Source organism: Haliotis cracherodii, unplaced genomic scaffold (assembly GCF_022045235.1).
Source record: "Haliotis cracherodii isolate W230 unplaced genomic scaffold, xgHalCrac1.p SCAF_1, whole genome shotgun sequence".
In the NCBI taxonomy this organism is placed as follows: Eukaryota; Metazoa; Mollusca; class Gastropoda; order Lepetellida; family Haliotidae; genus Haliotis; species Haliotis cracherodii.
The window spans coordinates 81664408-81689966 of record NW_027266264.1 but is presented as its reverse complement, the minus strand read 5'-3'; the positions used below and the strand labels follow the sequence as shown (position 1 = coordinate 81689966).

At 41.1% G+C, this 25559-nt stretch overlaps 2 protein-coding genes and 2 non-coding genes across 5 annotated transcripts in view; 1 reads left to right on the top strand and 3 right to left on the bottom strand.

Annotated features, from left to right (window-relative positions):
* Positions 1-305: 305 nt before the first annotated feature.
* On the bottom strand, positions 306-13782 carry LOC139469702 (hydroxylysine kinase-like). The gene is made up of 5 exons (XM_071251950.1): positions 13467-13782; positions 8677-8816; positions 4068-4160; positions 2698-2782; positions 306-785 (listed from the first exon to the last, which is right to left on the bottom strand). The coding sequence occupies exons 1-5, from the start codon at positions 13780-13782 to the stop codon at positions 313-315; spliced, it is 1107 nt and encodes a 368-aa protein (XP_071108051.1). The 3' UTR covers positions 306-312.
* A 3472-nt stretch (positions 13783-17254) lies between these two features.
* Trnae-uuc (transfer RNA glutamic acid (anticodon UUC)) lies at positions 17255-17326 on the bottom strand. Its single transcript has one exon. It is a non-coding gene; the product is annotated as a tRNA-Glu (tRNA).
* Positions 17327-17576: 250 nt separating this feature from the next.
* On the bottom strand, positions 17577-17650 carry Trnan-guu (transfer RNA asparagine (anticodon GUU)). Its single transcript has one exon. It is a non-coding gene; the product is annotated as a tRNA-Asn (tRNA).
* A 1431-nt stretch (positions 17651-19081) lies between these two features.
* Positions 19082-25559, top strand: part of LOC139469686 (uncharacterized) — a 16172-nt gene continuing 9694 nt past the window's right edge. Inside the window, exon 1 of one of the 2 annotated variants that reach the window (XM_071251938.1) lies at positions 19082-19142. The gene's annotated coding sequence lies outside the window, so the exon portion shown is untranslated. Of the gene's footprint in view, positions 19143-20322; positions 20344-25559 lie in introns of those variants that run through there. The other variant, XM_071251930.1, reaches the window with a different exon arrangement.

Sequence of the window (25559 nt, the reverse complement as noted above, 5' to 3'; positions counted from 1 at the left end):
CACTCATAAAGTTTTTTTCCATGTATGTAGGTACATGTATTATCAATAAGTGAGAGAGTTACTTGTATTTTGCGACACGAATTCTGCATATGACCTTAAAGCGGATGCCTTCCAAGGGTGCAATGTGTCGGGTTAACTGGAAGGAACGCCAATAAGCACCAACTGTTGGAATTAAGTGAATACAATAAGAAGAATTCAACCCTTAGTCGAATTAGCCAGTTCAGTACATGCTACAAAAGGACAGTCAACATTTGACCAATTTTGTGTAAGCTTTTCAACAAAGACTTTTCTTTATTCACCTGAGAGTTGCTTTTACATGCTGATTCCAGACTCCGATAGTAGTGGGGTCCATATTTCCCACAAAGCTTGACTGGACAATGCAAGCACTCTCTCTAGCCATTGTCTTGCCTCGGCAGTTCCCAAGCAGCAGAAGGGGTTGTCCGTCTGTTGGGACATCGCGTCTGTGCCAAGAACATAATACTGGCAGAAAGAGATGCAGACTGCGTCATATATCATTGTCACATCCTCAGTGGACAGCTGCCTGACAGACAAATAACCAGCCAGAACATGACCCCCGATTTGTAGGGCTTCCCGGTCAGAGCAGCAACAGTTTGTCATAGCATCAGCTATTAGCCGACCTATCTCGAAAACTCGGTAAGTATAACATATATCATTGAAATCGATTATTCCAAATGTTTTCTTTGAATCTACACAACATGCTTTGAAATCCGTTGTGGCTGGATGAAGTATGATGTTGTAGTCATTGAAATCTCCGTGGATTACACCTGAAACAAGGGGGATATTTGTAACGAGGGGTTAATGTGTAAATGTAAACTAGAGGTAAGCTTGAAACAAGCGAGTGAATGAGTATGGTGTTACGCCGCTTTTAGCAATATTCCAGGACTATCACGGCGGGGGACACCAGAAATGGGTTTCACATATTGTACCCATGTGGGGAATTGAACCTTGGTCTTCGGCGTGACGAGCGAACGCTTTAACCACAAGGCTACCCCATCGCCAATGTTGTAACAAGAAGTTGATGTGTTCACGTCACACAGTAGCATGGATGACCTCTTCCATATTGGCCATCGCCATCGAGCGGCCATTTCAAAATCTTGGGTGGAAGTTCCTTGACAGCACAATGTTTAGTCGAATAAACATTTATTTGCGGGATACGTTCAATGACCATTTACTGCTTATATGTACTAAGGGAAGAACTAATCATGAGACAATTTGACAAAAGATGAAAGTAATTGTGGAATGCTGGACTTCCTCATTGATAACATCAATGGGGAATTTTGGGATGAGACATTCAGACAAGAAGTAGGCGACCCATGGCCACCATTGGTACTCTCTTTCTTTCTGATTTGTTCTTCATACGAATCGGAAATCATTCTCGGATTGGCATAATTAAAACGAGGGACGCTGGCCAAGGTGTTTAACTTAATCTTCAGTAACATCCGTGATCTGATATCAATTACGGCCAAATAGCCGATTCGCTTCCACTGAACTATCTGAACCAGAGAAACCCCCTTTTCGGTGTGTGACAAGACTGTGTGACAAGATGGATTACTTCAACCTTCCGATACTTTTTTGTCAACTTTCCCTCCCGGTTAAGCAATGTTACAGCAGATCCGGCCTTGATTTGGTGATTTCAAACGTCGTACGCCTCTGGTTCAACAGTTTTCTTGTCAGGGTTTCAAGATTCAAGGCCTCAGTAAAACTTTCAAAATGCTCTATGGTGGACATGTGGAGAACATGACCAAATGTCTTGGTTGATTGCATGTCATCGGACCCCGACGGCACGGACCGTAGTCATGGTCTGGGACATCGAATATATGTACCGCGTAAGGAGGTCTTTTGCTGTTACATCTAAGATTAATTTCTCAGTTAACTCACAAAGCGTTTAATCACAACAAACATCTAAAACAGTAAAGCAAAGTTACTCTCACCCAGTTTTTCTGCTGTTACATCTAAGATTAATTTCTCAGTTAACTCACAAAGCGTTTAATCACAACAAACATCTAAAACAGTAAAACACTTTACTCACATTTTTAACTTCCTGCAGTCATATGTGTTCACTATTGAAAGAATTTCTGTTAGTGCGGCGTCAATCAAGGACAAATTTTGTTTCAGCGATTATGACCATTCGATGTCCCGGGCCCTAGCCATGTTTTCGATGTCGCGGTACTACTGTTTTTTTTTTATAAATTCGAAGTCCCGGTCCGACATCTGGGTCGTTGCTCATATCATTAAGAAAACGGACTTATAGGTTCCCGTGATATAGGTGGAATATGTATACACACAGTATGGAGGCGGTTAAGTAGAGATGATCCTGATCGGAGGTATAATTGATATATTTTTACTTCAATAAACGTTACAATAATTTATAGTCACTATGTCATAATTTGACATATGTTCTCCCAGAAAAACAACATTTTGGGGTTTGTATAGGTTAAACTTCAGAAGAAAAGAAATACTATAACAATAGTCATATTCTGTTTTATCATATTTTTTTACAAGTCGTCATGTTGTCTCGCAGCTATGACGGCGAGAGGAGTCTCTTGATGCCAATAACATTGGCCATATTGAAGTTAAACCACGAGTGGTATAAAAAATCAACCACGGGAGACAAATAAGTTACAACTGACTTTCAGTTCCAGAGGAATCTTCAGTTATCAAAGGATTTTGCCTTACCTCGCTCCATGGCATGCCCTCTCTCCTTCAGAGAAGATTCAACATTCTTTATCACTGTACAGATGTCTCGGGACATTTTCTCTTCCTGTCGTGAAAAAGATTTTGAAACATTCAATTCTCATACAACATACGTTTGTCTTACTCAATCATGGCTGTCAATTCATGCAAGCTCCGACGTTGATACAGTTTGGCCCTCACTCTATGAAGGTTCATACTCCAATGAACTCGCACAAAGTGAAGGTCAATTCCTAATTGACGTAATGTGCTTCATGTATATATGCTTGATATATATAGGATTGACCTACAAGAGCTATACGAACATATGCTTGATGAATATAGGATTGACGTATATATGCATGATACAAATGGACTTAATAAAAAATGTGCTTCATGTATTATATGCTTGACGTATATATGCATGATGCAAATGTGCTTAATGTAAATGTGCTTCATGTATTATATGCTTGACGTATATATGCATGATGTACATGTGCTTCTTGTATATATGCTTGACGTAAACATGCTTGATGTAAATGCGATTCATGTATACACGCTTGATGTAAATGTGATTCATGTGTATACGCTTGATGTAAATGCGATTCATGTATATATGCTTGATGTAAATGCGATTCATGTATATATGCTTGATGTAAATGCGATTCATGTACATATGCTTTATGTAAATGTTTTTCGTGAGGTGGGTGGTTATGATATTTTAAATTTTGACCGTTGCACTTTTGATTACGCTCCTACATTTTCTCAAAATGGACCTCCTCGCACTGATATAGCATCTTCTCAGCATCCAATGGAACACTGAAGACATAATTTCACTTGCTTCTTCAAACCAATGATGGCACCCCAGTTTGTTCAAGAGGTTCGATTAACACCCATCACAGCAGCCATATTGAAACATCTATTTTGTCCACTTTGTTATTTGTTTACCTTCAACAAAATTCCTTTTTGGCGATATTTTAGAGTTTGACTTGTTTGGGCCATACTCTTAAATTCTGTCACAAGGCATATCGAAACATCATTAGATTTGGGCGTACGTGTTTAATCCTCAGTAATGATGCAGACACATTTCCAATACCAATAATGCCATTGACTTTGTGTCTGTCTTTATTGATATTTGAAACTGCTGACTACACATTCAGGTGAGCTACAGTGCCATGGTACTATTTTTTTTAATGATTTGTAAAGTACGGGGCAAAATGTAACATGACTATAAGCGTCCTTTATTTCCGAGCAACACTGAGCGTGGTAATTATTCATGCTGAGAGGTTAATAAAAATATATTTTTATCACACTGCTTGGGAAGGTAGTGAGCATTTATACACAAATTAGCCTTCTGTGGATATACTAGTAGTTACCTCCAGGGACGACATAAACTGAAGCAGTCGACCAGCATTCTCCGCCATCCACTCGTTGTCACCATCCAGCGTGAGACCGGACTCAGGGTGGTCCTGTGGCAAGGGATGAAGATGGTGACCAGAACATCAAAAGACCAGTGAAGATCTTTCTTCCTGGTCAGAACATTATCGTTTGAAAAAAATGCAAATTTAAATCCGGTGCCGAAACGAACTGTCAATAAAAAAACCCCAAAAAAACAAAAACCCACACACTCCACACATGTAACGCTAGAAGTTAAGGTACAACCAAAGACGTATATACGACCCATATACGTCTTTGGTACAACGTTGTTCGTGCAAATATACAACAGTGTACTGTTTTTTGAAAGAAGTGTAAAATATACATAAAGTACATGATCATTTTGCATCGTCCAGTGATTACAGTTCTCACGTGTCGACCATTAACCTTTCAATGTCCACTGGCAGCATTAACCTTTCGAGTAATGCTTCCATGTGATGAATCTCGGGCCAGAATAGGAACCTCCATATCCACCGGAAGAAAAATATGAAAAAGGGGATACGATAAGTGAGTTGGGTTTAACGCCGCTTTTAATATTATTCCAGTCATATGACGGCGTTACGTGTCACCTTGATGTGGGAGGAAAGTCCGGATTGATGCAGGTGTCAGACGTTTGTCACAGACGTGAAACCAAACTTAGAAACATAATCGGGGCGAAACGGGATTCGAACATACAATCATAGGCCTCTTGTGTGCCCAAGGGACTCAACTCTGAACAACGAATTACGGTGCCTTAGACGACGAGGCCTCCTGGCTGCTTGTGTGTTATCGTACACTTACCATAAATATTGTTGAGCAGAATGTCAATGAATACAATGTTCTAAACCCGAAGAGCGGTAGAGTAGTCTAGTGGTTAAAGTGTTCGCTCGTCACGCTGAATGCCCGGGTTCGATTCCCCACATTGGTACAATGTATGATGCCTATATCTGGTGTCCACCATCGTGATATTGTTGGACTATAACTAAAATCGGCGCAAAGCAATACTCACTGAAACTCGAACATTTACAGAGTTACTGACCGTGTTATTTAACACTCTTGAATGATGTTTGTAAATATGACTTTATTCCATTTTGTATTAAGGCTTTCTAAAACACTGGCCCGTCGATACGCTGTGTAAAATGTTTCTATACTGAGATGATATTTGAGAACTACACAAGTAGCAAGACCAGTGTAATCCAGAATTCTATAAAGAAATCAATATTGTCATTACCATGAAAGCAATACAAAGTAAATCATGTTCCTTAAAACCTAGATTGGTATATTGCTGGCTTTCATCTACTGGCCAAGGTTTAATCTGTAATCAACATCTCTGATATTCACCAGACATATGCTATTTCCGACATTGGCTACATCTCAATTTAGTGTGGGAGTTATGCTATCATGTATGAGCGACAGATAGAGTAAGGAGTATTGGCACAACTCTAATCCCCCGTGACAGTTATCTTCATCAATCTCTCATTTATTCGTCCGGTCCTAGTTCGACTCAGTTGATGTGATCCTGAATCTATCAATATACCTAAAATAGACATAAATGTCCTTATGCGAATTCTGTGCGTGCTACCGGTAGAGCCTTGTCGTGGACGCCTGGTGTCATTGCTTTGACTTTGACGCACCATGGAAGCTGTTTAGGCAGTGACCCAAGACTGATTATTTTCTGGTGTTGACATTTTGAAGTTTGTAAATCACGTTATTCAATGCTCCACTATAGAACCAATAATGTACAAATACCAGCCCACAAATAGAATGGACGTCATCACCCTTTTCAAGATCGAAATATATATATACTAGCCACATAAAGAAACTGTGCGCGGAGAAAATATATCCTGGATTGAAACACAACACAGCAAGAACAAAATGATGCAGACGCTGTAGCAGCTGAATGATCGAACCATAAGAAAATGTCAACAGGACCTGAACAACATCTGTTACGATGACGTCAGAAGATCAAAATGGAGTAGGGTTCAAACGACAAAGTCACAAAGTCAATAACGGGTATGACCACCCTGTGCGTGAATCACAGCAGTGCATCGGCGACGCATGGAGTCCACCAAATGGGCATGGAAGGCCTGGGGAATGGCCTGCCATATCCTCCTCAAATCCTGTGCCAAGTCACGGACGTTATCTGGAGGATGTGGAATACGACGCAGACGGCGCTCCATTTCATCCCACACATGCTCTAATGGGGAGAGATCTGGAGAAATTGCAGGCCATGGCAGTAACATGACATTGTTATGGTGAAGGAAATCCATTGCGACCCTAGCCGTGTGAGGACGAGCGTTGTCCTGTTGAAATGTCAATCCCGGGCCGTGACGTTGCAGGAAAGGAATGACCACAGGCCTCAGAATCTGATCTCTGTAGCCAACACCGGTGAGATTGCCCTGAACAACCACCAAAGGGGTTCGGTGCCGTGCTGTTATCCGACCCCAAATCATCACAGAGCCACCTCCAAAACGATTCCTCTCCACAATACAGTTGCGTGCATAACGTTCTCCCAAACGCAGGTAGACACGTTGGCGCCCGTCACTGTGGGAAATGTTGAACCTCGATTCATCTGTAAAGACAACATTTCTCCACCATATTCGAGGTTGGCGAACATGATTTCGACACCATCTTAGACGGTTGACTCGATGACGGTGTGTCAGGATGGGACGTATGGCAGGGCGTCGTGGTCGAATCCCGTACTGACGTAAGTCCAGGAATTGTCTTGGACATCTTTACTGCCGTTTGGAACCTGTGTCGGAGATGTGTAACTCGAATCCATCTGTCCTGTCTTGGCGTCGTTACTCGGGGAGGTCCTGGACGTGGGTGGTCGGCAACGTCATTTGTGTTCTGATAACGCCTCACCAATGCCGATATCGTGTTACGATGGCATTGGAAATGTGTTGCCACCTGTTGTTGCCTCATTCCCGCTCGGATCCTTCCAATGGATTCATGACGCTGTGCAGCTGTCAATCTTGGCATGATTTGCTTGTGATATGCTTGTGTCTGCGCCTGAGAAGTTTTGAATTTTTGAATGACCACAGAACATGCTTTCCAAAGTGACAGCAAATTTTGAGTTGCACATGCTGTGTACAGCTGCACAGGATGCACGTGCAGTAACTCATTGCACGTCCATAGGCCCCCATCAATGACGTCATATCGCATGGCACGTGCATGAGCGTTTGAATGTCTCCAATAATTGCTGTGTTCAAACCTTTCATATATGGACGGTGTGCCCTTATATCTATATTTTCTCAGTGCACAGTTTCTTTATGTGGCTAGTATAGTTTAGAAATAATTTTAAGTGTAGATGACATTGGACCTACATTTGCCGACCAGTGAGTGAATATGGTTTTACGTCGCTTTCAGAATATTCCAGCAATATCACGGCGGGGGACACCAGAAAGGGCTTCACACACTGTACCCATGTCAGGAACCGGGTCTTCGGCGTGACGAGGCAACGCTTTAACCACTAGGCTATCCGACCTCTCCTCCGACCAGTGACAGATATTAGGTATAAAATGTGAACAATCCAAATAAAACTCTTTGCGATTATCACATTGAGAAGAAGCACATGTATGTGTGACAATCTTTATGCTACATCAGGTACACGAAAAGCCCGCATGATGCCCTGCTGTTTGATAATTTCTGATAATTAAGAGATGAGATCACGTGACCGTCACGTGATACTATTACCAAAACATGCATCTAACACCGTGACCATTGGATTATGGGTGACATTTAAGTTTATGTAAAATGACCACAAATGGCATATCAGTATAATTATATATATGCTATTTGTTATAAACATTTAATTAATATACCTGAAATGTGTATGTTTGAAACTTACCATCCTCAAACATATATTACAAAAGAATAGAACAACAATTTAACTACGTTTATATGCTATACACATGTAGATCTCCTCCGTAGTCTTGTGGACACAGCGTCTGTGCTCGGCAAGCGGAAAGATCCATGGTTCGATTGCCGGCCGCGTTATACCAAAATACGTTAAAATAGAGTAATTGTTGTTACCCTGCCTGGCGCTCGTTATCAAGGGGATACACAAGGACTGGTCGGCTTGGAGTATACTTAGTCTGAGTACATAATCATGTTAAACTGAGGCATGGTATCTCAGTTGGCAAATACTAAAAAACCGGCAGTAGTTTGGACTAGTACAAGCAGCCACACATAGGTGCATGCAGGTCGCAACATAAGTGCAACACTCCTGAAAGTGACGTTAAACCCTACTTCACCTCACCACTTGAACCACATCCATACCGATATATCATTAATCTAGGTGTATCAAGTACAGTCCTGATTTCATTGCACATCAAGGTACCGTCAGCACCTCGTTCTTCGTCAAGGGAAATATTGAAACAGCTGTTATCAAATGCCACCCAACCGCAACGCACTCTGAGTTAAATTAAACACTCAAGGCGTCAGTCTGGACTCAATCTACCTCTCTTTATCACGAGTTTGTTTATTTCAGGTTTAATCCACAGGACTTTACCAATGGTAAATCCCTCAAGTAGCACGACCGCCCAGTGTAATAATCTCCGCTGATATCACCTGCAGTGCTGCATGTAGTTGCGCCAGGAAACCCCCCAGACACTTGTACATCTCCCCGCAGAACAGATGGTGGCACCGGCCAAGTGGTTCTCCGGGAAGAAACGTCATCAGGCGGACCACGCACAATTCTTCTGGACCATCTGTACATGGCATTGAAGAGATGAAAAATGAGTATTAGAAGGATCGATTCACTTCCCTGGTGAGGGAACGGGTGGCCCAGTCGTCTAGGGGCCGCTGTGCAGAATTGCGTCCTTTGGGCACGTCAGAAACCTATGATTGTGGGTTCTAATCCCGGTTAGCTAAGATTATCTTTCTAGGTTTGTCAGCACCATACCCGTGCTCATGGGTCTCAACGGAGTGGTAAACGTCTAAGACCTGCATCACTTCTGGCTTTCCTCCCACATTAAGATGACACACCGTGATGCAAGTGGAATACTGTTAAGAGCGGCGTTAAACCCTACTCACTGACTTCCCTGGTACTGATCCTTTAATTAAATTTCAACAAGTCGGAACACTTCTGACCCTTTCCTCATCTGCCCAATCTCAGCATGAAGCAAGAAATGACTGATTCAGAGCAGCTGAGAAATAAACTGCACTCATTTCAAGTCGCAACGTACCCAATGTACGGTTATAAATGTTCAATGATGAAAGAATGTTTTCAAAGGTATTTCAGTACTAAATACTGTGAACGTGAAATGGAGGTGAAGTTTTTTATAAAGATCCCACGGGCAAAAACAAGAATAAGCGGATTAAAGGAATATGTTCACATTCATAAAATCGTAAAGACACGAGACCCTTTAATTAAAGTTATTTTTGAGTTTGTATCAATGTGACATAATATTGATTCAACATAAGGTTCGAACTATCCAGTTCAAATACTATGGGCGGCCATTCGGTCAAAACATACAAAGTTAAAATAAAGGTCAAAATGTTACGAGAAGACGGAATGTGAAAAGAAAGAACAATAGGTACTAAAGAACGTTAGTGCGCACGAAAGGACACTAAACTACTAAAGTACGTGGACAGTAAAGAACGCCAGATGGCCCTGCAATTTGTAGAACATTCCGGCTTGTTCCGCTCTGTATATGATAACTGCATGCCGAGGTGCACAATGTATTGCGTTATTCCCCGTGTACCCACCGTCTGAAGTCACATATGTATAGAATACTAAACGAGCTCCCGTGTAATACCAATTTTATGAAACGAGTGTATGGTTCTGGTATCAGATACCAGAACTATTCACGAACTTCATAAAATTGGTATTACACGGGAGCTCGTTTAGTATTTCATTTATTACTAGCCGTTTAAAACTATATATATTTTTTAATTTGAAGTTTACAGGATATACGGCTTTTCCATTGGACGAGAGGTCGGTCACATGACCGCGAAATTGACGTTCAGAAGTGTATGAACGACACAATTTGACGTTTATACGTTTTTCACGAAACTGTGTTCTTGAAATGACGTAAACACTGACGGACTACTTCCACATTCCTGGGGGCACCCCTGGGAATACCCTAGCACGAAAACATACATAAGCGTTCTTTCTGATCTTTCTGAACCTTTAATCTTGGTCTCAGCGTTTCCGTATGCATTGAGAAATGTCAGAGAGCTTGACTGCATGATTGTCCACGAATATCCTCGCTACGGCCTATCCTACTGAGCAAACGAAGAAATACACATCCAAACTATCGCAATATCGACTCGATCCGTGTCTAGGCTGACAGTGACCGTCTCCAGCAATCTATGAATTTACTTTAGTGTCTGTTTGACGCATCTTTAATCACTTTTCAATGATCGGCCTGTTGATCAATGACGACTAACACTTGTAACCGCCACAGGTTCATTAACAACTTCGGAAATCTCTCCCGTCACGTTTATCGTGTCAGCCATTTTGACGTCTTGTACTTGATGTAAATGTATTACGACGCTCTGTCATTGTGACTGACTTTCTGAGGTAGTTCTTTACAGACCTTTCTAATCAAATAGTAATATTATCTGAACACATGTGTTGTGTAAGTTATTTCTGAAGAGCAAGTTATACATCCATACGCTCATGTCACCTCTCTTTTTGAGGAACTATTGTATTCCGCAATATAGCTGGTTGTTGTATGGCTGTCAGTGTAAACATGAAGTTACACGTACTAAATAAAATTGTGCTTAGATCTTGGCCTACATCCCTTGAGGTAAGAAATTGTGATAAAAAATTATAAGAATTGACTTTCGCAAGCTCCGACGTTCATACAGTTTGGCCCTCACTCTATGAAGGTTTATACTCCAATGAACTCACACAAAGCGAAGGTCAATTCTTAAGTAGTGTGTGATCCGGGAACCAGTCTACAAGATCCACTGGCAAAACAATGCCATGTGACGTCAGCCTAGCAACAGCGTTGCTGGGGTCATCGAGTGTCCAAGAGCTCCTTTAAGTGATTTATCATCTCTATACACAATGTTGTTGAATAAGCCCCGGGATGTTGAGAGTTTTCAATATTTGTTTATGAAACTTGTTCCCGGAGTCCATTAACACGCGCTTTGGTATTACACAATGTGTAATACAGCTGTATGTTTATTAAACGGGTGATCTCTTCACGGACAAGTTATAATATATATAATGTATAATGTAGATATTTTGTATGTTGCGTTTATGCATCGTCACCTGGAAAGGACCTTTTTGCTTCGTGCAACACGAATGTGTTATGATGCCGAGTTATGTTTCAGACGCACATTTTCATAACATTTGGGAAAGAGAACGTTGGGCGAGAATTTCGCACTGTGTCAACCTCATTTATGGAAAGATATTTTTCCTATCGAATGTAAATTTTCGCACAGAACATCTTTCGTACGCGGATTCATACAGTTTGCACATCGGCTTTTCGATTCATACTTCAATGAACCGAAAAAAATACACAGTCAAATCCTTAATTATTGCGTACTGGTGTCCTTTATTTCAACTTTGTATTTTTAGACTGAATGGCCGCCGTAAAATACATAACGCGTTCATCACAAGTTTCCCGGAGTAGAGCTTATAGAATAATGTGTGCGGCGTTAAACAAAAAACAAACAAAAAACTTAGAATATGACCCGTGAAGATCCGGGGTAGAATAGGTCTTCAGCAACCCATTGCCGTAACTGGCGACTATGCTGGTTGTACGCGTGGTCAGGCTCGCTGACTTGGTTGATGCATGTCATTGTATCCCGAACTGATGCTCGATGCTCATGATGTTAATCACTAGATTGTCTGCTCCAGACTCGATCATTTACAGACCGCCTAGACTAACATCTAGTCTCTGAAATAAACATTTCGTACATAAAAAAACAGTTGTTCAGTTTTCTTAATAAAAATATAATAAAAAGGAGCCCAGTGACTCTCTTCATTTTCAGAGACTAAACAAATCTGCAGAGCTATAATTTCTTGGAATTTTACAACAAGTGTAAAGGATCCTATCACCCATCACTGGCATGCCATTGAAAGTGTGTGTGACAGGGAAATGTATTGCCCCCACCACCTCTCCCCAAACACATACCCTCCCACTGGAAGCAAGGGGTCAGTTTAGAGGGCAGTAAGTATCAAATGTCCAGAAATTTATTTTGAGAGCAAGCTTGGGTACCAGCTTAGGGGCAGCATTTAGTGTGATTCCCATGGCTAAACAACTTGACTTCATCCATCCCTTATGTCATCGACAGTCAGTTTCTCTATGGTAGATACCAGACTGTCATCATTCGTCAGTGTTGCCTTCTGTGCGATATCATTCACGTACACAGTATGAGTCCTAATGACAGACATTTCTCACTTTTTGTTTTTCATAAGTGCGATCAAGAGTGACACAACAATGACAGTAGCATGTATAGGGAGAAAGTTCAAATGTCAACGATTTTCCACTCCCGGTTGGAGAGCAAAACAACACATCTTTACCATTTAAATACCTTTCAATGACTGTCTTTTGATTTGGACGTATGCTCTGTTTGCATTAATCAGTGATGAAACAATAATCTCATCCATGTTCATATTCATTCTTACAAGCAGAAATGAAGAATGGCAATTCTTACACAGCAATGTAAAACCTTTAGAAATCCTCCTCTCTACACACCAGGGTAACGATGAAACAAATGCAAGAAACTAGAATTTATATATGTCACTAAGTCTCCAATATAATCCCACATGTTGTCTGGCCAGAGTGAGTTGGCAGGGCCGGAGCGGGAGCAGGAGGTCTTGTCTCAGTGTGGGGTCTTGGGGAGTGGGGGTGAGGTTCGCCACATCCTAATACTAAACACTAATGACAGCTAGAGATTTACTGATAATTACAAGCTCTGTGCTCGCCTGATACTGCAGTGATCTAGACTTGCCAAACATTATAGACTTGCATGGGCTGTTTTTGAAAATATATTTGTATCAGGGTCTGTAAGACAGACTACAGACCGCCGTCATTTAGCTGGAAGAATATTGCTGAGTGCGGTGTTAGACAACAAACAATTTAAACAAACAAAAACTAAGAATAGCGCCATTTGTTTTAAGAAGCTAGTAACGGGAGTTACTTCCCTTGCCGTGCGTTGCCTCGCTTCCGCCCTGCACAGTTACATGAAATGCCGAAAGGTTGATGCCGTTGATGGGCTTAGTCAAATGACAGTCATTTTTCAAAAAAAATGTCTGTTTTAAGAAGGTTCATATATATAATCATATATCATTCTCTCAATGTAAAATAGGATATGGCCTAATTATCGTGCCCAACCGTTTCAGCTTTCCCCATCACTATCATGACAGTGAGACTCCACGTTACACAGTGAAAACCTACCTGCCTGTCCGATGGGGAAGGTTGACTTCCAAGTATGTAATCCATTTTTGTTGACGACCGATGCTGGGCATGTGAAGCCATGTCCTCGCAGATGGTTCACTACACCTAACTGTGCTTGTACCCGCTGGTCATTGTCCGATTCGTCAGGGTTGACTATTTTCAGAACGAACTCGCGTCCATCAGTAGTTGTCACCTTGTAGTTCCTGTCCACAAACGAGTCCAGTTGACGCGCGCCCTTCGACTCGAGCAGGTAGTGGGTCCGGAGGATATCCCTGACCGCGCCCTCCGTCACCACCGGGCGTCGACTGGCCGACATCGTTACACAGCACGACCGAAGTAAATAGAGGATTTTATTAGCGCTTCTTGTACAAATAACTCGAAGTGTCTCGTCCAATGAGGAGCATACTGTCCATTGATACAGCTACAGTTACAGATGCGAATAAAATTGACTGGGGGACGACGGACATAGGTATTGTATTAACTGAGAGACACTCCCGTGGAACATGTATATCATTCACTGAGGACACGTGGTGCATGTATACCATTCACTGGGGGGGCACGTGGTGCATGTATAACATTCACAGGGGGGCACGTGGTGCATGTATACCATTCACTGAGGACACGTGGTGCATGTGTACCATTCACTGGGGGGCACGTGGTGCATGTATAACATTCACTGAGGACACGTGGTGCATGTATACCATTCACTGGGGGGCACGTGGTGCATGTATATCATTCACTGAGGACACGTGGTGCATGTATAACATTCACTGGGGGGCACGTGGTGCATGTATACCATTCACTGAGGACACGTGGTGCATGTGTACCATTCACTGGGGGGCACGTGGTGCATGTATATCATTCACTGAGGACACGTGGTGCATGTATACCATTCACTGGGGGGCACGTGGTGCATGTATAACATTTACTGGGGGGCAAGTGGTGCATGTATACCATTCACTTCGGACACGTGGTGCATGTATACCATTCACTGAGGACACGTGGTGCATGTATACCATTCACTGGGGGACATGTGGTGCATGCATACCATTCACTGGGGGACACATGGTGCATGTATACCATTCACTTAGGACACGTGGTGCGTGTATACCATTCACTGAGGACACGTGGTGCATGTATACCATTCACTTAGGACACGTGGTGCATGTATACCAGTCACTGGGGGACACGTGGTGCATGCATACCATTCACTGAGGACACGTGGTGCATGTATAACATTCACTGAGGACACGTGGTGCATGTATACCATTCACTGGGTGACACATGGTGCATGTATATCATTCACTGAGGACACGTGGTGCGTGTATACCATTCACTGAGGACACGTGGTGCATGTATACCATTCACTGGGGGACACATGGTGCGTGTATACCATTCACTGAGGACACGTGGTGCATGTATACCATTCACTGAGGACACGTGGTGCATGTATACCATTCACTGGGGGACACGTGGTGCATGCATACCATTCACTGAGGACACGTGGTGCATGTATACCATTCACTGGGGGACACATGGTGCATGTATACCATTCACTGAGGACACGTGGTGCATGTATACCATTCCATGAGGACACGTGGTGCATGTATACCATTCACTGGGGGACACGTGGTGCATGCATACCATTCACTGAGGACACGTGGTGCATGTATACCATTCACTGAGGACACGTGGTGCATGTATACCATTCACTGGAGGACATGTGGTGCATGTATACCATTCACTGTGGACACGTGATGCATGTATACCATTCATTGGGTGACACGTGGTGCATGCATACCATTCACCGATTACGCGTGGTGCATGTATACCATTCACTGGAGGACACGTGGTGCATGTATACAATTCACTGGGGGGCACGTGGTGCGTGTATACCATTCACTGAGGACACGTGGTGCGTATATACCATTCCATGAGGACACGTGGTGCATGTATACCATTTACTGAGGACACGTGGTGTGTGAATACCATTCACTGAGGACACGTGGTGCATGTATACGATTCACTGTGGACACGTGGTGCATATATACCATTCACTGGAGGACACGTGGTGGATGTATATCATTCACTGAAGGACACGTGGTGCATGTATACCATTCACTGGGGGGCACATGGTGCATGTATACCATTCCATGAGGACACGTGGTGCATGTATACCATTTACTGAGGAGACGCGGTGCATGTATACCATTCACTGAGGACACGTGGTGCATGTATACCATTCACTGGAGGACACGTGGTGCATGTGTAACATCCACTGAGGACACGTGGTGCATGTATATCATTCACTGGGTGACATGTGATGCACGTATAACATTCACTGAGGGACGCCTGGTGCATGTATAACATTCACTGAGGGACACGTGGTGCATGTATAACATTCACTGGGGGACACGTGGTGCATGTATAACATTCACTGGGTGACACGTGGTGCATGTTTAACATCCACTGGGTGACACGTGGTGCATGTTTCACATCACTGGGGGACACGTGGTGCATGTATAACATTCACTGGGTGACACGTGGTGCATGTATAACATTCACTGGGTGACACGTGAAGCATGTCTAACATTCACTGGGGACACGTGGTGCATGTATACCATTCAGTTAGAGACACGTGGTGCATGTATGACATTCCCTGGGGGACACGTGGTGCGTGTATAACATTCACTGGGGGACACGTGGTGCATGTATAATATTCACTGGGTGACACGTGGTGCATGTATAACATTCACTGGGTGACACGTGGTGCATGTTTAACATTCACTGGGTGACACGTGGTGCATGTTTAATATCCACTGGGTGACACGTGGTGCATGTTTAACATTCACTGGGGGACACGTGGTGCATGTATAACATTCACTGGGGGACACGTGGTGCATGTATAACATTCACTGGGGGACACGTGGTGCATGTATAACATTCACTGGGTGACACGTGGTGCATGTTTAACATCCACTGGGAACACGTGGTGCACGTATAACATTCACTGAGGACACATGGTGCATGTATAACATTCACTGGGGGACACGTGGTGCATGTATAACATTCACTGAGGACACGTGGTGCGTGTATAACGTCACTGGGGAAACGTGTATGTATAACATTTATTGAGGGACAATTGGTTCCTGTATACACGGTCCATGGATACCATTCAGTTAGGGACACGTTGTATGTGAATATCCATTCATCTTCCCGAGGCAGATAGTTAACTGACTCTAAAAGTCCAGTTTCCACTCTTCCCGAACTAAGCTGGAATTTCTAGCCTCGAACATAGCTCTACCAGTGTCTATTACGATTTATGCTCCTTCTTTTCTCCTCCTATTGACCAATAGGATTCCACCTATGATATCACTTACATTTGCTTCAAACAATATGGCGGCGCCCAGTGAAGACGACCTGATCCGTAATCAAAATCCATGTTGTAATAAAACGGGTCTCACTACGCTAAATGCTTCAAATCACGTGAACACCTTGATTACAAACATAAAAACAGATTTGGAAACTGCTGATGCTAAGTTGGCGGTTCACATGTTTTGCAAATCCTACAATCGACCGATTTCGTTGTGCGATTTTGATTGGAGTATGCATAAAGTCCTTTATCCAGCCAAAGTATAACTCCATAATTCCAGCCTAGTTCGGCAAGGGTGGTAACTGGACTTTTATAGTCAACTAACTCCCTTGCCTCGTGAAGATGGTGAATATCATTCACTGAGGGACTGTTGGTGCGTGCATACCGTTCACTGAGAAACGCGTGATGTACATTGTTCCAATGTCGGGAATTAAACCCGGGCCGCCTGGGTGAAAGCCAGGAATCCTAACCACTAGACCACATTGGAAGCTGACAGATGAGGGAAATGTAAAACGAGTTACCACTAGACTTTATTCCTATTGTGCGTGTGAAAGTTGTTGTTGTAGATTAGGATGTTTAAGAGATGACGAGCTGACATTAATAAATATCTTCTTTGTATCATAAGCTAGCTTGAAGTTGATATCAGCATATTGTAGCAGGTATTTGCGCTCACAGTGTTCATCTGTAAAACGTGAAAGGGCGAAATATCGGTCATTCAAGTTGACAAAACAAAAGTGCGTTCCTGGGTGGGCTCGAACCACCAACCCTTCGGTTAACAGCCGAACGCGCTAACCGATTGCGCCACAGAGACCGAATTGACGTCAATGTAGTAACTGTGAGACACGTGTTATATGCATTGCAATTGATGAAAGTCGAGTCGTCAACAATTAGCATTTATGATGGACCCATGGTACACACATAATTTGTGAAGAAATACCACAAAAACTGTCAAGAAACTAACCTGAAATTACGTTGTTTGAGAAATCTATAGCACTGACGAGAAAGTGAAACATTTATTGCAATATTTCTTCAGCTTTAATACCATTTAGTAATCCTGCGCAAAGATTGCTATGACTAATGGACAGAAGTCGTATCGCGCAATCGCTTAACGGTCTTTCGCTAACCGAGAGACGTTATCCAATTACAAACTTTTCCATGGTTGCTGTGGTGACGAAAAGTGGCAAGGGAGTAATAATGTAATCCAAGAATTAAGTCAATATTCTGAGAAAAAACCTTTGTGTGGAGATGGTGGACAATTAAGTGAATTTGGAATCAATTTCTTGCCAATGCCACGTATATCGTTTATAACATATCAGATAACGGTCCCAATCGTCGATCACATTTATCACATCACTAAACAAACTTTAGTAACGATCATGTTCCAGACCGTATTGCGATGTGATCAGTCTTAATCAGGTTTTCTTGTTTAAAGACGTCAGATGCTAGGACATAATCAGTATTCTTTCGTTTCCAAAATGGTATGTAAGCTTCAGCTACTTACTGACACTACAAGAAGGGCAGCTGTTGATGAATACGCAAGTCGTATATCGCCACTAAAAGTTTCATCACAGACATTGTCAGCTCTAATGTACCTGCTAGTATCAATATACTTAAAGCATTTCAGCGTTACTGGTGATACATATTCACATGCCAATTATGTGTGTATCACCTTAAGCTGTGCTCACCTGTTCGCGAACACCTGGTGTCATCAATATTTGATAGTGATTCATAAACACATGTTTCCGCTGCAGTCGGAATCGTACAAAGGACTCGTTTGAAGATTTGGTTTGATTATGGAAAGGGTTTGGTTGCTTTTATGTAGATGTCCGCATGGAGATATAGGATTGATGAACATTTACCTACAATATAATCACAGGTGGTGCAATTTAATAAACCTTAAGTTAACGTATTCAGGGTACATGTGATATACATAATGGTTGACATGAATGACTTGTTGCTCCACAAGCGGACGCAGCTACCAGCCCATACAACATAACGGTACAATGAATAAGCCGTATTTATACAAAAACATGTAAACTAAAGCGACAAAACTGTCCATAATCATAAGAAATCTCTACAAAAAGCCCACTTTGCGATTTCGACTAAATCTCAAGCATGTGTCTGCAACACATAACCTGTAAGCTTGCATCCCAAAACATCTTATGAATAAAATTCCACTTAAGTGAAGGTTGGGCAAAATTGAGTCTCGTTCAGTTCTCTGTCATACACCAGCACACGATCATATCAAACGGCCTTACATCTTGTAGGAAACAGAAAGGAAAAAAAGACTAGTTGTCAGTGATGTGAGTATTTTCAGATAACTTCAAAAAAGACAGTTATTAACCCCGTTCTTTTTGATGAAGACACCAAGCTGTTCTAATGTTTACCAGTGGTCTGTAGCGTATTGTAATTATGGCGGTAATTGTGGTCCGACATTGAGATCCTTGAAGGATCAATCTAGATTTTGATAATGTCCACCCACGTTCTGCGAGTAAATTCATACTCTTTAAATAATCGATGCTCCTGAAACAAACATGAATGAACAATCGTTAACATGTCATATACTAGTATTTCTTTTTTCGTGAGACTCAAATTTTCATTAAAGGTTAGTATTGTTATTCTTTCATGTATGTGAAAACACTCTACATACAGCGAATACACCACACTAACCGGCATGTTATCTCTTAGTGCTGTTTTGCTGATTACATAGCAATTGTTTAAATAACAAGGACCACTTCGCATTAATACGCCTTTTAGGGTAGGGGTCAACAATCGCATTAATTTATAGACACGGTAATTTCATGCTTTACACTAATGGAATCGTACAAAGGATTCTGCCTGTAGCAGAGATTTCTTGTTTATGGGAAGGATTATGTCGCTTGTATTTACATCGTCCACGTGAATACTTTAATTTACACGCTAGTGACATCAGTCCGAGTATTATCAGGTGACAGTTACCTGACTTCAACTATCAAGTGGACACCATACGCTGATACTAAGTACTGTATATCTCTAGTTTCTACAAAGACGGACCTTTCTATATGCTCTCAGTTGGCTTATGCAACTTTATAACCCGGCACTATGATTAGTCTGACTCCCGCTGGTTAATCATGTACGCCATGGTGATCTCGAGTCCCACTCAAGGTTGAGTAGAGGATCGTTTCGACCCATACACTGGCAACGTTAGGTGCATTCATTCATTGATAGCCGTTCACTTCAAGTAAGTCCTCGACATCCAGGTAACTTCCGATTTAAACCTGTAGCCAAAGCAGCTTAAATAATTGCGCCCAGATGTGTAGCTCGCCACAAGGTGAGCTGACATGATCCAATCAGCTCTATCAAACGCGCCCATGTGGGAGGGTGACTAAGTCTGGGGAGAACTGGTGCACCAATCTCGCACTGGGAGTCCTCTCTTTTGTGGCTGGATATCACCGAACGTCCTGACACAGGCCAGCATACGTGGCTGGATATTCCCACCTTCCACCCTGGAGCTCGAATACACAGGTGAGGGGGACGTTGCCTTTCTTGGACTGAAATATCAAAATTTGGATTTAATGCATATTTATGATATGTTGCTGTTATTATATATTGTGATTATCATTATGATGGTGTCACATTAAGCTATGTTTGATACCGCTACCTTATCAAGATATTGCTAACGCTTTATGTATGGCCATGGTACATGCCTGTTCATTATATGATGTTATTCACGATTGTTTATTTCAATTTAACAGTAGAGGTGAGTGGATAAATGAGGTTGGGTTAAATCCGTTTTCACTCTCAAACCTTCAACCATGCAAAGTTTTGATAATGTCTGCCCAGTCATTATCGTAATGTGTATAACGCATGGTTATACCAATATATGTGTTGATTTTAACACATAATTATATTACCACCTGTTTATACTATAACACATGATAATAATACCACATGTATGGACTACAACACATAATTATATCACCACATATATGGACTACAACACATAATTATATTAAAACCTGTTTATACTATAACACCTGATTATAATACCACACATATGGACTACAACACATGATTATATCACCACATATATGGACTACAACACATAATTATATTACCACCTGTTTATACTATAACACCTGATTATAATACCACACATATGGACTACAACACATAATTATATCACCACATATATGGACTACAACACATAATTATATTACCACCTGTTTATACTATAACACATGATTATAATACCACATATATGGACTACAACACATAATTATATCACCACATATATGGACCACAACACATAATTATATTACCACCTGTTTATACTATAACACATGATTATAATACCACATATATGGACTACAACACATAATTATATCACCACATATATGGACTACAACACATAATTATATCACCACATATATGGACTATAGTCAAACGATTATATTACCACATATATGGACTATTACACATAATTATATTGCCACATATATTGACTATAACACATAATTATATCACCACATATATGGACTATAGTCAAACGATTATATTACAACATATATGGACTATAACACATAATTATATGACCACATATATGGACTATTACACATGATTATATTACCTCAAATATGGACTCGAATGCATAATTATAATAAACATATATGGACTATAACACATAATTATATTACCACATGTATAATCCATTACACATGATTAGATTATCAAATGTATTGACTATAATATAATCATATTACCACATTTATGAACTATAATACATTTATTATATTAACGTATATTAACGTATGGCTGACTATTAACACATGAGTATATTACCATATGTGCAGACTAGACTATTAACACATGAGTATATTACCATATGTGCTGACTATTAACACATGAGTATATTAACGTATGGCTGACTATTCACACATGCCTCTAACGCCAGAAGTGTTGATTGTCCAATTATTACATAACAATTGCTTTGCAAGTTTTAAGTCATGGTTGCATAAACACAATGTATGAAGCACCCCACTTGCCAATATCGCACAATGATTCTTTAAACCTCAGTAATATACACCTCATAAACTGACTGTACATAATAACACGAACCCCAACCCAATAATACTGACTATATACTGATGATAACACGAACCCCATGATACTGACTATGTGCATTATAACATGAACCTCATACTACTGACTATAACACGATAACACGAACCCCCAAAATACTGACTACATACATGATAACATGAACCCCAATAATACTGACTACATACATGATAACAAGAACCAAATAATACTGACTTTATACATGATAACACGAACCGAAGAATACTGACTACATACATGATAACACGAACCCCGTGATACTGACTATATACTTGATAACACGAACCAAATAATACTGACTTTATACATGATAACACGAACCGAAGAATACTGACTATATACATGACGATAACACGAACCCAACAATATTGACTATATACATGATAAGACGAACCCAGTGATAATGACTTTATACATGACGATAACATGAACCAAATAATATGGACTATATACATGACAACACGAACCCAATAATATTGACTATATACATGACGACTAGACGGAACCCTATAATATTGACTATATACATGACGACTAGACGGAACCCTATGATATTGACTATATACATGACGATAAGACGAACCCTATAATATTGACTATATACATGATAAGACGAACCCAGTGATAATGACTTTATACATGACGATAACATGAACCCAATAATATGGACTATATACATGACAACACGAACCCAATAATATTGACTATATACATGACGACTAGACGGAACCCTATAATATTGACTATATACATGACGACTAGACGGGGCCCTATAATATTGATTATATAGAAGACGACTAGACGGAACCCGACGATATTGACTACGTACATGACGACTAGACGGAACCCTATAATATGGACTATATACATGACAACCAGACGGAACCCTATAATATTGACTATATACATGATGACTAGACGGAGACCTATAATATTGACTATATACATGATGACTAGACGGAACCCGATGATATTGACTATATACATGATGACTAGACGGAACCCGATGATATTGACTATATACATGACGACTAGACGGAACCCTATAATATGGACTATATACATGACGACTAGACGGAGACCTATGATATTGACTATATACATGACGACTAGACGGAACCCTATGAAGTTGACTATACACATGACGACTAGACGGAACCCTATGATATTGATTCTATACATGACGACTAGACGGAACCCTATGATATTGACTATATACATGACGACTGGACGGAACCCTATAATATTGACTAAATACATGACGACTAGACGGAACCCTATGATAATGACTATATACATGACGACTAGACGGAACCCTATAATATTGACTATATACATGACGACTAGACGGAACCCGATGATATTGACTATATACATGACGACTAGACGGAACCCGATGATATTGACTATATACATGACGACTAGACGGAACCCTATAATATTGACTATATACATGACGACTAGACGGAGACCTATAATATTGACTATATACATGACGACTAGACGGAACCCTATGAAGTTGACTATACACATGACGACTAGACGGAACCCTATGATATTGATTCTATACATGACGACTAGACGGAACCCTATGATATTGACTATATACATGACGACTGGACGGAACCCTATAATATTGACTAAATACATGACGACTAGACGGAACCCTATGATAATGACTATATACATGACGACTAGACGGAACCCTATAATATTGACTATATACATGACGACTAGACGGAGCCCTATGATATTGATTATATAGAAGACGACTAGACGGAACCCGATGATATTGACTATATACATGACGACTAGACGGAACCCTATAATATTGACTATATACATGATGACTAGACGGAACCCTATGATATTGACTATATACATGACGACTAGACGGAGACCTATAATATTGACTGACTATATACATGGCGACTAGACGGAGACCTATAATATTGACTATATACATGACGACTAGACGGAACCCTATGATGTTGACTATACACATGACGACTAGACGGAACCCTATGATATTGATTCTATACATGACGACTAGACGGAACCCTTTGATATTGACTATATACATGACGACTAGACGGAACCCTATAATATTGACTATATACATGACGGCTAGACGGAACCCTATAATATTGACTATATACGTGACGACTAGACGAAACCCGATGATAATGACTATATACATGACGACTAGACGGAGCCCTATAATACTGACTATATACATGGCGACTAGACGGAACCCTATAATATTGACTATATACATGACAACTAGACGGAACCCTATAATATTGACTATATACATGATGACTAGACGGAACCCTATAATACTGACTATATACACGACGACTAGACGGAACCCTATAATATTGACTATATACATGGCGACTAGACGGAACCCTATAATATTGACTATATACATGACGACTAGACGGAGCCCTATAATACTGACTATATAAATGACGACTAGACTAACCCTATGATATGGACTATATACATGACAACCCTATAATATTGACTATACATGCTAGACGGAGCCCTATAATATTGACTATATAAATGACGAGTAGACTAACTCTTTAATAATGACTGTGTGCAGGATAACATGAACTCCGTGATACTGACTATAGACATGATAACACGGACTATATTATATACAACTGACAGGACCACATATCAATATGTATATTAAAATATTTATGTAGGCCCGAGAATTCAGAATTTCAGACAGAAGTACTGTTATTGGGCGTGAAGGCAAATAAAGAATGACATTGTGTGTTAACATATACCAACTGCCATATAGCTTTGGCCTTGACACAAAAGAGTCGGGATAAAATGAAACTTAATTGCCTTTGCAGTCACAAACACAGCGACAATATTAGCGCTATGTCACTGGGTGAGTTGATAAAAAACTTTTGTTGAGGTATTGTTGAAATCCTGAGGTACAACATAAGTGTGTCAATGAAGCCAGGGAATATTGGAATAAGACACACACACAACCTCGTGTAGGGTTACCCCCTCCTCAGCGGGTGGTGCACGCATTACACGCTCTGTGATTGTCTATAACACCAGAGATTAGGCTTAGAAGTTACCGCGGAGTGGGAGACCCGTAGGGTAAGATCAACACCACGATTACCTTACAGCCTGATACTGTTTCCTACAATCATGCAGTAAATACATTCATATGAAGGAATATAAATAGATGGGCATGTATACAGGTCGATATACATTAAACCTTTGGATATATTGAGACATTCCACCGACAATCACTTAAGCGAATAAAACGATATGCTTTCGAGCTACCCTGTGGGGATTCAAGGTTGGAATAGATCCCCAGCAACGTATGCTTGTGGTACCATTCTTGTCGTGCTGGACGGTTACACAGATCGGGTGGTCAGGATCGGTGACCTGGGGGATTGTATGCCATCATCCCGTGACGTAAAGCACTGCGCACATTTTGAACCACTGGTTTATCTAATCCAGACTAGACACTGTCATTTAGCTGGAATATTGCTAAGTACGTCGTTAAACAATATAGAAATCAAATCAAATCTTTTGAGTGAATCCCGGCACTAGACAATAGCAGGGGAGGGACGGAGATACAACTG